The 14,075-nt window shown below is 43.9% G+C and overlaps 2 protein-coding genes across 2 annotated transcripts; both read right to left on the reverse strand.

The window, feature by feature from the left end:
* Window positions 1–55: 55 nt before the first annotated feature.
* On the reverse strand, window positions 56–2,003 carry LOC125761336 (probable maltase). The gene is made up of 2 exons (XM_049422362.1): window positions 1,794–2,003; window positions 56–1,721 (listed from the first exon to the last, which is right to left on the reverse strand). Exons 1-2 carry the CDS (start codon window positions 1,969–1,971, stop codon window positions 118–120), a joined length of 1,782 nt encoding a protein of 593 aa, XP_049278319.1. The 5' UTR covers window positions 1,972–2,003; the 3' UTR covers window positions 56–117.
* Window positions 2,004–5,388: 3,385 nt separating this feature from the next.
* LOC125761331 (isoleucine--tRNA ligase, cytoplasmic) lies at window positions 5,389–9,620 on the reverse strand. Its single transcript, XM_049422351.1, has 2 exons — window positions 9,213–9,620; window positions 5,389–9,117 (listed from the first exon to the last, which is right to left on the reverse strand). Exons 1-2 carry the CDS (start codon window positions 9,350–9,352, stop codon window positions 5,604–5,606), a joined length of 3,654 nt encoding a protein of 1,217 aa, XP_049278308.1. The 5' UTR covers window positions 9,353–9,620; the 3' UTR covers window positions 5,389–5,603.
* Between the last annotated feature and the right edge of the window lie 4,455 nt (window positions 9,621–14,075).

Genomic DNA, 14,075 nt, shown 5'->3' on the forward strand with positions numbered 1-14,075 from the left:
TTTTTTTCTGTCAACTACAACTCTTCGATGTACGAAAAGAAATTCTACAAACCAATTTTGCGTCTAGCTACTGTTCTATTCTACCCGATACCCATCACCATAAATGTTGTTCACCCCTTAAGCCACTACATCATTGCGACCAGTAAGGCGCTCCAGCACAATGCCCGAGTTAGCCGGCAGCTTAAACAACCGCACATTAATCCACGTTCCGCTCGTGCTGTTCACCTGTAGCGAACTGGCGATCACCTTCAGCCAACGTTCACCCGTGCCCGGAAATACCTGCGCCAACGGAAGTTCGGCCGGTTTCGAACCAAAGTTCAAAGCGACCACCACGTAGCCCACCCGCGGTACGGCACGCTTGTACAGCACCAGGTTCGATCCGACGAGCTGCAGATTGAAGTCACCTTCCGCGAGCAGTCGTCGTTTCCGGTAGCTCGTCAGCTGCATGAACGTTTTCAGATGGCTGCGCGGTGCCGACAACTGGGCGGCCACATTCAACTCCTTGTATCCATCCGCCACCGGAAGCCAGGTGTGCGATGCATTGGAGAAGCCCGCATTCGTACCATTGTTCCACTGGAATGGAGTACGTACCGGGTCGCGCGAGTACAGCATGTACGTTTCCGGATCTGCATTACACGCTGCCGGATCGATTGTATTCTCCCACGAGATCCACTGATCTACCATCGCGATCTCCTCACCGTTATACGTTACCGCAATGCCCGGTAGCGTCTGGAGAGCAATGTTGTACAGATCGGCACGCGGTACACCGAGCCGTGTCGCTATACGACTGTTGTCGTGATTACCCAACACCCAATTCGCGATAGCTCCTCGAGGCATTGCTCTGGGCCAACTCTGGACACTGTTGACAAAGTCACGCCCCGTACTGTTAATGGTCAGCTGCGTAATGAGCTGGAAGTTGAACGGTATCTGAGCACCGGGTGCTGCCGGTGTACCATAGAACCGGGTAGTATTCTCCAACGCCGTATACGCTTCGGTCAGAATGATACGGGTAAAGTTGTCCCGGGCCGTATACTCATCTACCACCGCACGCCACTGGTGTACCATATCATACGTTTCCGGCTGATCCTTAGTTTCCGTGTGCGTCAGATAGGCGGGGTTGTCCGGATCGTTTGAAACCTCCCCAGACAGTGGTTCGTCCCGGTAGCGACCATCAACTTCCTCACTTTCGTACAGATACGGTAGCGCATCGATACGGAAGCCAGCGATACCTTTGTTCAACCAAAAGCGCATCACATTCTTCATCTCTTCCACCAGTGCCGGATTGCGGTAATTCAAGTCCGGCTGTTTCTTCTGGAACTGGTGCAGATAGTACTGTTGGCGCTTTTCGCTCCACTGCCAGGCGCTTCCGCGGAACACACTGATCCAGTTGGAGGGTGGATGACGCGTACCGTTCCCATCCAATATACCCGAATGCCAGATGTAGTAGTCCTTGTACGGTTCTACGCTCTCCTCCGATAGGCGGAAATGTTCATGCTCGTCACTCGAATGATTGGGCACAAAGTCTAGGATGAGCTTCAACCCAATCGAAGCACACTTTGCGGCCAACTCTTCAAAGTCCTCCATCGTGCCGTACTCTTGCTGGATGGCGTAAAAGTCCGAGATGTCGTAGCCGAAATCGTTCATCGGCGATTTGAAGATGGGCGATAGCCAAACACCATCGATTCCGATCGCTTTCAGATAGTCGATCGTTTGTGTAATGCCTGTGTGTAAGATTGATAGGATAAAGATATAGGCTAAATATAGCAAGTGCAGTTCCAGCACGATCCACTTACCCTTCAGATCACCGATTCCATCACCGTCCGAATCCTTAAACGATCGTGGATAAATCTGATAAAAGTTGCCACGTTCCCACCAGTCAAACTTTTGCGCTTTGGGTGCAGGTTTCGGAGGAACTCCTTGTGTTGTGTGGCCTAAAGCCACCAACAGAACTACAATACCTATCACATGCATTTTGTGAACGAAAAATGCTGATGATAAATGGAAAGAAAGCTGCTTTTATAGGACCGCTTAGATAAACATTTACAATTTTAATACATGCCGTTTTCCAGCGGATGGTGTGTACCATTGAAGAATTAAAACGGTCATTTAGAAAACTGTTTACCAGGTCAGTATACTGGCACGAGTCTGTTCACTGCATCTTGTATGCAAAAGCACCACAAAACGGGTGTCTAATCCGCGTTTCCATTACAAACACAATCAATCTCATTTGCATACATTAACGTTTAACGGAATTTCGCAAACCTCAAATGCACCACAACTGTGTCCAACTGATGGAATGTGTTTGGGGCTTCGCTGTTGTTTAGTTTTTGCCACAATCGCCCATTTGAACCCACCTGTTCAAATACATTGTTCCGATCCCTGATGGTGGGGCGGTTGATGGGTGTTGGAGGTTGATATTGTGTTGATCGATTGTGTTTACCAGTGGCTTACGAACATCATCAATTTCTATTGAACGCTCACATCAACCACATTCCCTATCACAGTTGGAGTTTTAAAAAAAAATACCACCCTCGCCCCTTTCCACCTTTCCAGTCCCCATCCACTTATGGCAGGACATTAGTGCGGTTCGGTTGAGATTAATTGAACGATCTGTTTGTTTTATTGATACGCAAAACCGGTCAACCGGTGATAGTAGTCATGTTGATAGTAGCAGCAAAACAAAGTCACCAAGCTAAACGCATGTCAACGCATGTTCGCTGTTTGGTACAAATTGAGTTCAAATTAAATTCTACTTGCCCCTGCTGCGTCCAACCCACTATCGATTCGACCTACACTGCACAAAACGCATTTAAGCCGTCTGACTTTTCGACCGGACGGTGAACCATTGCGGGTCAGCATTACGGTGTCGCTGTGTAACGCAAAATGCAACATATTTCGAACGCGTAATGTTGCTCTTTTTGCATTCATCTCGGTTCCCTCTTATTTGCTGGTGAACTTTATCGCGCTTGGGCAAGGTTATCGGATAAAATGTGGTCCGCATAATCTATCAGAACGTTTCATCATACGCACACACACACACCAGACGGACGCGGATGTAGCAAAAAAAAAACGGAAACGATAGCATGCTGATGCCGAAAAGGAAATGACCTACAGGAAGTGAAACTCGACCCCCATCATAAGTGTGACTCTATTGACTCTGGATGGTGTATATGTGTGTCTGTTGTATGGTGAAAATTTATTTATTTTATCTCCACCCAACACGTGTCATTTGGCGTTTATTTGTACCACGTTGCGCTTCAAACTATTGCCCAGTCAGCGCGCGATTGATTAATTAAGCCAGTTTATAAAATGTTTCCAACTCCATTCTGTGGCAGCGGGCTGATGATGAAGCGGGGCGAGCGTTTGGTGAGTTTAAAATTAGGTCAATTGGTTTTTTTTGGTGACGTTGAAACAGGTATGTTTTATTATTACTTTATGTAAAACAAACATTCATTGTAGGTTGCATTCCTCAGCAGCAGATGACAAGAAACGGTTGCTTCTGTGTCAGTCGCCAGCATCGTCGTTTGTAACATGATCTGTATTTCAATGACAATGTTTCTGCTGTATCCAATTCTTAATGATGGAGGGGTTTCTCCATTTTAGTCTCTCTTTCTTTCTCGTTGATCGTCTTTTTTCTCTACCTCAATTGTTATTGTAACCGATACGTATACTTAACGGAATTATATTGCATATCGTCGACTCGCTTAATCAGCTTTCCCACGCGATTAACATTCACACATTTAGGTCGTTTGCCAAGTGACATAGATATGAGTTTGAAGACATAATAACGATGATGAATGAATAGTTACATAGTATGGTGAAATGTCTTTTAATACTTTAATGAGTAAGTCTTTTTTCTTAGCATAAAGGCCTAATACTAAGCCATGTCTGTCATTTAGAGACTTATTTAATTTATTGATAGCAGGAAGTAAGTTAAGAGACTTCGTTTTATCTACCATACAGCCAAACTATTGTATTAACTATTGTCAGACAAGAATAGATCCTCGATCTTCGATATATTAAGATCGAACTTTTACAGGATCCTCACGTTTGTTTCTTAAATGAATCTATTTTTAAGACTAAACTATGAAAAAAGTTGTAAAAGGCATGTCCTAACAGGCATTGTAAAAGGCATGTATAAGAAGTAGAACAATAATTAATTAAATGTGATGTAAGGTCATCTAACTAAAGCAAACAAAGTGATCAGTGTAAAGATAAATTAAAGAAAAATGTATTGCTTCCCCCTTCATGTGGAATACACTACCGACTTACAGGGTTTTTCTATTCAGTTTAGACTAGCCGCACACTTTTTCCTACTCTGCGCACTTGATTTTTGACGCACAAACATGCTACTTGCTAATAATCAAGTGCGTCGAGTAGGAAAAAGTGTGCGGCTAGTCTAAACTGAATAGAAATACCCTGTATTATTCTGGTGTCGTACTAATGATATAATCAGCCCACCACAATACACGGCACGATATGTAGTTTGTTGAATAACGGATAGAATTCATCATTGGAGCGTATATTCCATTGTCTTTCCACACATAAGAAATGAAATATTATTCTAATCAGTTTTACCTTAAACGTGGGTAAAAGGGTTTCATCAAATCACGATTATGCTCGTATCTCAAAAGTGCGATCGTAACTAGTTTGTCCTGCAAATGTTCAAGAATAGAACTCAATAGAATAGCATGTGAGTGAGTTCTCCCTCTTCTCGGAATAAGATTCATAGATAGTTAGAAAACCGGTTACACAGATCGCATTCCCACCACAAAATTACTTGCAGTTGATAAATATGTATACTGCATACCATTCGAGAATACAAAGTATCATTCCAATGTGTATCTATTATCGCGGCAAGATGATTTGTAATAATTTTTACCAATATGCGGTAATTTCATCACTTATCAACGCACCCTCTAATTAGAACAATTGAATTTAATAGTAGGAAAAATATTCAACCAGTTGACGCATTCCACCAAGCAGTAGCAATGCAATGGTACTGGAATTCCCTTTTGTTCACAAAACGCCACCCAGTAATTGCATTATCTCGCACAGATCAGCTACTCTTGCTGCCACCTCACTATGCTTGACATGCAATTAATCTGCAGGCCCGCATCTATTCCAACCATGCGAAGCACGTTGCTACTATCTCACGCTAATGACGCGATGATTGATTCTCATTAGTACCGGGCGGTGATTAAGCTAATCACTTGTCCCAATCCTTATCGCTCGCATCCCATCATGCTCTATCCCAACGAAACGGTCAGCAAAGATCAGAGGTGGCACATTCACATTACTTCTTTTGTTGTTATTGCTTACTTTACTTGCACGTGGTTAAAGCGTTCGGAAGGTGTCAAATATAGTAAAGCACAACCCAAACAAGCGTTGCATCAGGATGGTGGTATTTCTTTATTATACTAGAGTTCAATCTTAAATTCATATTAAGCTTTTTCGTTCCAAATTTAGAGCAGGGACAGATAAGGATAAGAATAAAACAAAGCCATAATTCATACATTCTTTTAACGTAACAAAATGTCGTCACTATTCCCAGCAGCAGTAGTTCAACATAGCGCAATAGATAAAGAAGATGCCAAGTTCACTTATAGTGCTGGTACCGGTAGTCTTACGCCAACCGGATTCTCTTCGAACACGGTCGTTTTACGTCCGTCTGCTGTTTGTACGTTGCGAAACGCGGCATAGGGCATGCGTGACGGTGTCCAGCCCGTCGCTGGTAAACTTTCCCCTAGCGTCACGTACAGTGTCTGCTGATGGAGTACCTTCGGATCATAGTTGCCGGTTTCCAACCGTCGACCATCGGATCCGGCGAGCACATTAAATTGTACATCCTTTAGCCCAAAAAGTGTCACCACCTCTTGGCGCAACTGATCGAACGTAAGGGGCTTTCCGGTTAAACGACCCGCCAGCAGCAAAGAAGCTTTGCGGGACGGTGCGTGTGGCTGGTAGCGGGGTGCAAGGGCTTCATCGAGCTGTAAGTTCACCCAAGGAACGGCCGGTACTTCACGATCCTGCGGCGAACATATGGTAAGGGTAAGCGTAATTCCCTTCAGCTCCTGCGATTCTTCGATCAAGACCGGTTTCGACGCAGCTTCGGGTCCGTACGGTACGAACGGAGACTTTACCGTTCCCACGATGAAACTACGATGACTTTCGGCAACACTGCGCACCTCACTGTCGCCACCGCTCACGGCGTAGTAGATCAACACCGGATCGGTCGGGATAAGCTTAGCCTTCTTCTTTAGCTTCTGAATGCGGTTAATGATCTCACGAGCCGTTCCCTCGCGCATCAGCTCCTCGTTCGGGGTCATATCGAGCAGGACCAGCACATCGTTATCGCTGTGCGCTTCGAACGAATCGTTTCCACCGCTGAACTGATAGATCAATCGGATCTCCTCCAGCTCCACCCGATGGCCGGCAATTTCGAAATGGCCTTGGCCAAGCTGACGCGTAATATCCGCATCCGAAAGCTGCTTGATAGCACCGAGCACCTGCTTGAAGTCATTCTTTAGCCGCACACCGAGCGTCTTGTGGTCGGCTTCTGCACGCATCGTAACTCCGTATCGTTGCCGCTCCGAGCTGAGCGTAATGCGCCGCACGTTCAATTCGTCCAGTATGAACGCTTCCAGCGAGCGGATATCGGCCAAATACTGCTCACTCTGGTGCACCACGATCACCTCCGTCAGCGGGTACTTGATCGGCATCGTGCGTCGATCGCGCATCACACGGCCCAACTCAACCACCGCCTGCATCCGGGCGACGGCACGTTCAATTGGCACATTAATGTACCGCCCATTCGAGGCCGGCATCATCTGGTAGTGAACGCTACCATCCATCGGTTCGCTCGAGAGCAATCGCAACCGCTGATACATAAACTCGGTCAGATAAGGCGTGAAGGGAGCCATCATCTTCACCATCGCAAGCAGGACATCGTAAAGTGTGTCCAGTGCGTGATAACAGTCATCCACACCGAATTCGCCCTTGATGCGCTTCCGGTTCATGCGCACGTACCAGTTCGTGAGCTGATCGATAAACTTGGTCAACCGGGGCACAACCGTGTACAGCCGGTATGCCTTCATCTCTTCCGTCACGAACTTAAGCAATGATTCCTTGAACGAGATGATCCACACGTCCATCACGTTGGTGGAACGTTTCTCGGCGTGCCGTACCGCATCGTACCGATAGCGAATGCCTTCCTCCTTTTGGAACCGATCTACGTTCTGGAACAGGAAGCGGAACGCATTGAACCACGGCAAAAATACATCCTTAATGATGTCCCGTACACCTTCCTCCTTGAAGCGAAGGTTCTCCGCACGTACGACGGGCGAGTTGATGAGATACAGTCGCAGCGCATCCGCACCATACTTGTTGACCACCTCCATCGGATCGGGATAGTTCTTCTTGCGCTTGGACATTTTTTGTCCATCGGCCGCCAGCACTAACCCCGTAACGTTCAGATTCTTAAACGGTGCCTTATTAAACAGCGCGGTCGAGATAACGAGCAGCGTGTAGAACCAACCGCGCGTCTGATCAATACCCTCCGCGATAAAGTCGGCCGGGAAGTTGTTCATAAACTCGGCCGGATTCTCGAACGGGTAATGGCTCTGGGCGAAGGGCATCGAGCCCGACTCGAACCAACAATCGAACACCTCGCTCACACGACGCAATGGTGGATTTCCGGGAATAGCCGACGGTATCTCAATGTGATCGATGCTCTCGCGATGCAAATCCGTCACACGTACACCCGAGTACCGTTCCAGCTCTTCGATGCTGCCAACGCACACGATCTCTTTTCCATCCGGCGATAACCACAACGGGATCGGTGTACCCCAGTACCGGTTACGACTGATCGCCCAATCGCGCGCATCGCGCAACCAGTTACCGAACCGCTTTTCCTTCACGTACTCCGGCACCCAGTAGGTCTGGGAGCTACAGTTTAGCAGCTGTTTATTCATGTGTTCCACACGCACAAACCAGGACGGGACGGCCTTATAGATGAGCGGTGTGTCCGATCGCCAACAGAATGGGTAGTTGTGCTTAACCTGCGATGCCAGCACCAATCGGCCACGTTCCTTTAGCAGCTTAACGATCGCCTTATCTGCATCCTTCACGTACTGGCCAGCGAAATCGGTCACGGGCTCTACGAACTTACCGCTAGCATCAACGGGACAGACGATCTCCTGATCGCGCTTGATCACACCGTTCGCCAAACAAACGCGGTAATCGTCCTCGCCGAAGTAAGGCGCCTGATGGACCACACCCGTACCAGATTCTTCCGTTACGTACGTGTCGGTAAGCACGCGGAATCCAACACTCTCGTACTTCCGGAAATAATCAAACAACGGCTCGTAGCGTACACCCGCCAGTTTCGAACCGGGGAAACTTTCGAGCACGGTGTAATTCTCCGGTCCCTTCAGCAGCGACTCAATGCGGCACTCCATCATGACGTACACCTTGCCCGTCTTTGTCTCACGGACTTTCGCATACATCAACTCCGGATGTACACAGCAGGCCAGATTCGAGGGCAATGTCCAGGGGGTGGTCGTCCACCCGACCAGTGCCGCACCATCCTTATCACCAACGAGCGGGAACGACACAAACACGGCCGGATCCGTTACCTCCTTGTAGTTTTGACCCGACTCAAAGTTCGACAGGGCCGTTGTACAGGCGGTCGAGTATGGCATCACCTTCACGCCCTGGTAAACGAACCCTTTCGCGTACAGCTGCTTAAACACCCACCAGATGGACTCCATATACCACGGATAGAGCGTCTTGTAGTCGTTCTTGAAATCGATCCATCGTCCCATCCGGCCCACGATTTGTTCCCATTCATTCGCGTAACGCATCACAATCTTGCGGCACTCGTTGTTGTACGCCTTGATGCCCATCTTTGCCACGTCGTCCGGGCCGCGGATGTTGAGCGTCTTGTCAATCTCGTACTCCACCGGTAACCCGTGGCAATCCCAACCGAACCGCCGTTCCACGTGGTAACCCTGCTGGTGAGCATAACGCGTCACTATATCCTTTACCGTACCGGCCAAAATGTGTCCGTAGTGCGGCAAACCCGTGGCAAACGGTGGTCCATCGTAGAACGTGTATCTACCGGATGAAAAATCGATATTAGCTAAAAAAATAAGATAAACCACAACACGCCCCAACAACAACACCCGTGACGATGGTGCCTCATTCTTTACCTGGGTTTTCCCTTGGATTGTTTCAAACACGTCTCAAACACTTTTTCAGTCTGCCAGTACGTAAGCACTTTTTCCTCTTCGGCCGGAAAATTTATCGTCTCCGGCAGCCGCGTCATCTCATCGGTGGTAATGTTATTCATTGTTGAATATTAGAGCAGCAAATGGTGCTCACCAGCGGTCTAAATAACAGTGTCTTGCCCTCGTGGTAGGTATTTGACGCTTCAAATTGATGAATTAGCACAACTGATCGAATATGCTGCACTTGCACAAATGCACTACGGCTGCCAACACACCGTGTTCGGATTTCGTCAGCCAACCTTTTCCCGACTCGATGCAGGTTTCAATTGCACGCGCAGTGGAGTTCCCGTGGCTAACCTACAAAGTTGCCGGATGACGTTTTGCGTAAAATACCCGGCATCGACGTTAAGGAGTGGTTACACGTTAGTTCGTTTTTTATATTCTTTTTTTAATTTAGCATATTTTCAACATAAATATTCTTATCAATTAAGTGAACAAAACTAGCAACAAAAACATATTTTTTTTCATTTTTTTTGCTATTTGTTTTTCCATTGTTATTCCATTACAATTATGCTGCTCGTCTAAACACCCCTTTATGTCAGAATGCGACAGAGCGCAAACATGTTTATACGGTCGTGCTCGAAGGTTCAAGCTTGGTTGTGCAAGCTGAATTCCTGCATTGAATCATACTTTCAACCCTTAGACGATATGCTGATCGTAAGATTGGATTGAAATTAGCAAACAGCTGCTTTGTTTACATATTTTAGCCATGTGTTGAATTACAGGGTTCGTTCATACGATTACGTACGTTACATTACATTACATTACATTACATTACATTACATAAATAAACAGTTCAATATATTTTTTCGCAGTTTCTTTTGTATTTGATTTAATAACCGTGGTTTCGAAACAATTAATATACTTGAACTATTTATTGGCTAACTATCTTTTCCTTCTTTAAAGTTTTAAATTATAGAGCAGCAATGTAAAACTCGTTTGACCACGTGGTCCAAATTTCCGGTACAGTCTGAAATATTTAAAATCTTTTGCCTGTTTTTTTATCAAACTGTGTTACATGCACGAAGCATGTAAATTATAACTTACACAATTGAATCTAACGAATAATCGGATGTATGTAGGTATTATCAAACGTTATCAGCAGCTGACGAGGTAATGGGAAATAAAGCAATGTAAAGGTGCAACTAGATGAGCGCTGCGACATGTCGCAATTGCGACTTAACTGTTAATCGATTGTCAAATCGAAAATTTGAACTGTCAAAAAAGTCGCAAGTGGTTTTGTCGCGCTGTTTTGCTCGAGTGGAGCAAAACAGCGCGACTTTTCATTTGCGACAATTTTGTTTACATTTTGAGTGTTACCGCTTTTTTAAGAGGACGCTATCTTCCAATTGTTCTTGCAGAAAGGTGCTGGTAAGTGTATTTTGCAGAAATAAACCGTGTTTTATGAAATATTCTACAATATAATTCCTGCGAAACTTAACGTGAAATTACACGACAATTTCCAAATTTGACAGTTTCGGCAATTGGAATTTGCGACAAATCGCAATTGCGACATGTCGCAGCGCTCATCTAGTTGCACCTTAAGATGCTAAAGACAATGGAATAGATGTTGGAAACGTTGGTATGTGGCAAGGTTATACCGCCCATCTATTAGCCAGCCCTTGCTTTGGCTACGGACCGGGATGGATGGGATTTGATACTCGGTTCTGTCGTGTGGAACCGGTGCTGATTGTCACATACACAACCGGGTCGTCCCATTACCTTATCGAAAACAAATAAAAGGTCACTTTTTTTATTAAAATTTAAAGAGCTTATCACTTTAAATCAGGGATGAGCAACCTTTTAGAGCTTCGGGCCACATTCTAAATCAAAAACTGGTTGGCGGGCCACATTGCAGGATGCATTGATATAATAATGAACGTAGTAAAGCTGCTTTTATCCGGCCTTTTTCGGACTAGATGCATTGCTGTATTTTTGAAAACTGTATTAGGATTGAAAATCGTTTGCTTTTTAGTTTTGAGTATTGTATTAACCGAGTAAATTGCACTTTTAATTCTTAATAACATTCGATATAAAATGTGCTACTGGCTATTCGCGGGCCGCATAAAACCACTTCGCGGGCCGCAGGTTGCTCATGCCTGCTTTAAATTACTGTCCAAATACGATTCTACGATGAACATTCTCATATATGTTTAAGTTTACTGAAATATCAAATGGGCAGTTACACATAGCGTTTCCATGTGCTATGAAATCTGTAAAACATAAAAATAGGTTTCAATATTCAACCAAAATCTTCGTCTATTGAAATTCTATCGAATCAAAACCACACTACGAAACAAACTATCAAAAAATTCCGAAGAAGGTGCTGTGAATTTTGTTCCAACTGTGAGGTCTTCAATAGCTGTAAGAGATCGTGTTGAAGCTTGATTCAGGATTACGGTTGTTTCCACCACCAAACTCACCAAACTTTATCCGCTTACGCCTGGTAAGCGATTAATTCACGTAAGCACAACCGAAACCATTAAAGAACACATTTACCGCTGCGAAAACCGCAAACTTTTCCTTTCCCGAAATTTTCCACAAAAACCATCGGCAACAGCATGCAAAACTATCCCCTTTGTGGCGCATGATATATGAACCGAACGAAACCAGCAGAAATTCGTCGGGATTCGAATCATAAGTAGCACCAGCATCAGTTGAAGCATCCTGCCGTGAAGGTGATGAAGGTATCACACGAATGTGTGGCCTCTTCACCAAGCCCATCGACAGAAACCCCGCAATTCAAACACTCGTTAATAGCTCCCCAACATTTCAATGAAGTTCAAGCCTGCCCAATGTCGGCATTTTGCATTGATGTGCGAGAATGCCTATATATTGTAACACCCGTGGCCGGCTCATGGGATTTGAACGCACGGAAAATCATAGTACTGCTACCAGATGGCATACAAAGATTTTAATTTATTCCACTAGTTTCAAAGAATTGTAAACAAGCAGCGGGCGAATGTAGCGCCTACGGAGAGACAGCTCGAGATGCCACCACTTTATCGTTTCGATTAACTTACACCATACGGAGCGTAGGATTTTGCTGAGGATGCGGTGGGGCAAAATCGACATGGCATCCCCGAGGATGTCGTACCATTTATTCTTGACTTAGCAGCAATTTTCACAAAATGATTAATTAGTACAACGAACTATGGCCTCCTACTGCCACCAGCCGACGAGCCTTTTTGTACAAGCAGCCATTTTGCGGTGACATTTTGTCATGAACGACAAACTATTGAGCAACAAATAAGGATTTATGAGACGTGGGGATTACCGGTATACGCACCGTTTCCGGACGGCTGTAAAGGTTTTACCTTACAGCGGGAAAGTTATCATGAATATGCTTATTATTGGTCGTTAAGGGATTGCTACACGTTTTCATCTAAATGGTTTCATTTCCACTAGCACTAGCACTACAAGCCGCTAAAAAGGAGCTGCCAACGCTCTTACATGATGAAACCATCTTCGAAACAAAGCCATTCCTACGCATAACTTATTGTCTAATCGTTTCGCTTTGAAATCTCTGTTTGGATGTGTCACACAATTTGTGATTACGATTCTATTACCTCATCAATCAACTTCATCATATGGTTTCGGTTGATTTAACTTACAGTTCTGATGAAATGATAACACTTTTAAAAACAAATTTATGTAACATTAGTATAAACATTTACGCTGTAATTAAAGTCATGTTTGCTTTTTGGCAGCTTTTGTATTTTATTGAAGAAGATTCAATATTATTATGAAATATCTTGTATTTATTTGCTACTACATCATTTTGATAACTTTGCTTTATTGAATTCTTATGCATTTTTTGTACCATTTCAAAACATATCGATTGTCGACTCGAGTTTGCGCATCTCTTAAAGGTATGCAACGGTCATCTGTTTAGGTATCAGTAGTGTTACCGAAGTATTTTTTTCTCCTCTCCATCCATCTACTCGTTCTTCTGAACTTTCATCGTCTTCTAGTCGTAACGAGCTTTTCGGGCTTCACCCCGTCACTACATGCTTAGCAATTGTCGCGTTTGCGAACACTGGAAAGTAATTTTTCCGGTGTACAGAAGAAATTGTATCAAGATCAATTGGTGAACGAAGATGCCAACCGTGTCAAGAAACTTATTTCAAAAAATTCGCATTAAAATAAATCAATTTATAAATTTTTGCTAAATTGCTCAAAAAACAGCAAAGGGTAAGCCTTTTGAAATTTTCGAGTTGAAAATATTTTTTTTATTTTTTTGTTATTTTTGATTCATTTCTTCTTTTAAAGCGTTATTTGAGTGAAAAGAAACTTTTTGTAACAATTTCGCATTAAAATAAAACAATTTTTTAAATTTTGCTAAATTGCTCGAAAAATGGCAAGGGGTAAGCCTTATGAAATTTTCGAGTTGAAAATATTTTTTTTTATTTTTTTGTTATTTTTAATTCTTTTTTTCTTTGAAAGCATTGTTTGAGTGAAAAGAAACTTTTTGTAACAATTTCGCATTAAAATAAAACAAATTTTTAAATTTTGCTAAATTGCTCAAAAAATGGCAAGGGGTTATGCCTCATGAAATTTTCGAGTTGAAAATATTTTTTTAATTTTTTTGTTATTTTTGATTCATTTCTTCTTTTAAAGCGTTATTTGAGTGAAAAGAAAGTTATTGCAAAAATTTCGCATTAATTTTTTTTTTATTTTTATTTTATTACATGAATACGGCTTTTGCCGTATTGTCGAAAATTTCGCATTAAAATAAAACAAATTTTTAAATTTTGCTAAATTGCTCAAAAAATGGCAAGGGGT

This window comes from Anopheles funestus, chromosome 2RL, assembly GCF_943734845.2.
Source record: "Anopheles funestus chromosome 2RL, idAnoFuneDA-416_04, whole genome shotgun sequence".
In the NCBI taxonomy this organism is placed as follows: Eukaryota; Metazoa; Arthropoda; class Insecta; order Diptera; family Culicidae; genus Anopheles; species Anopheles funestus.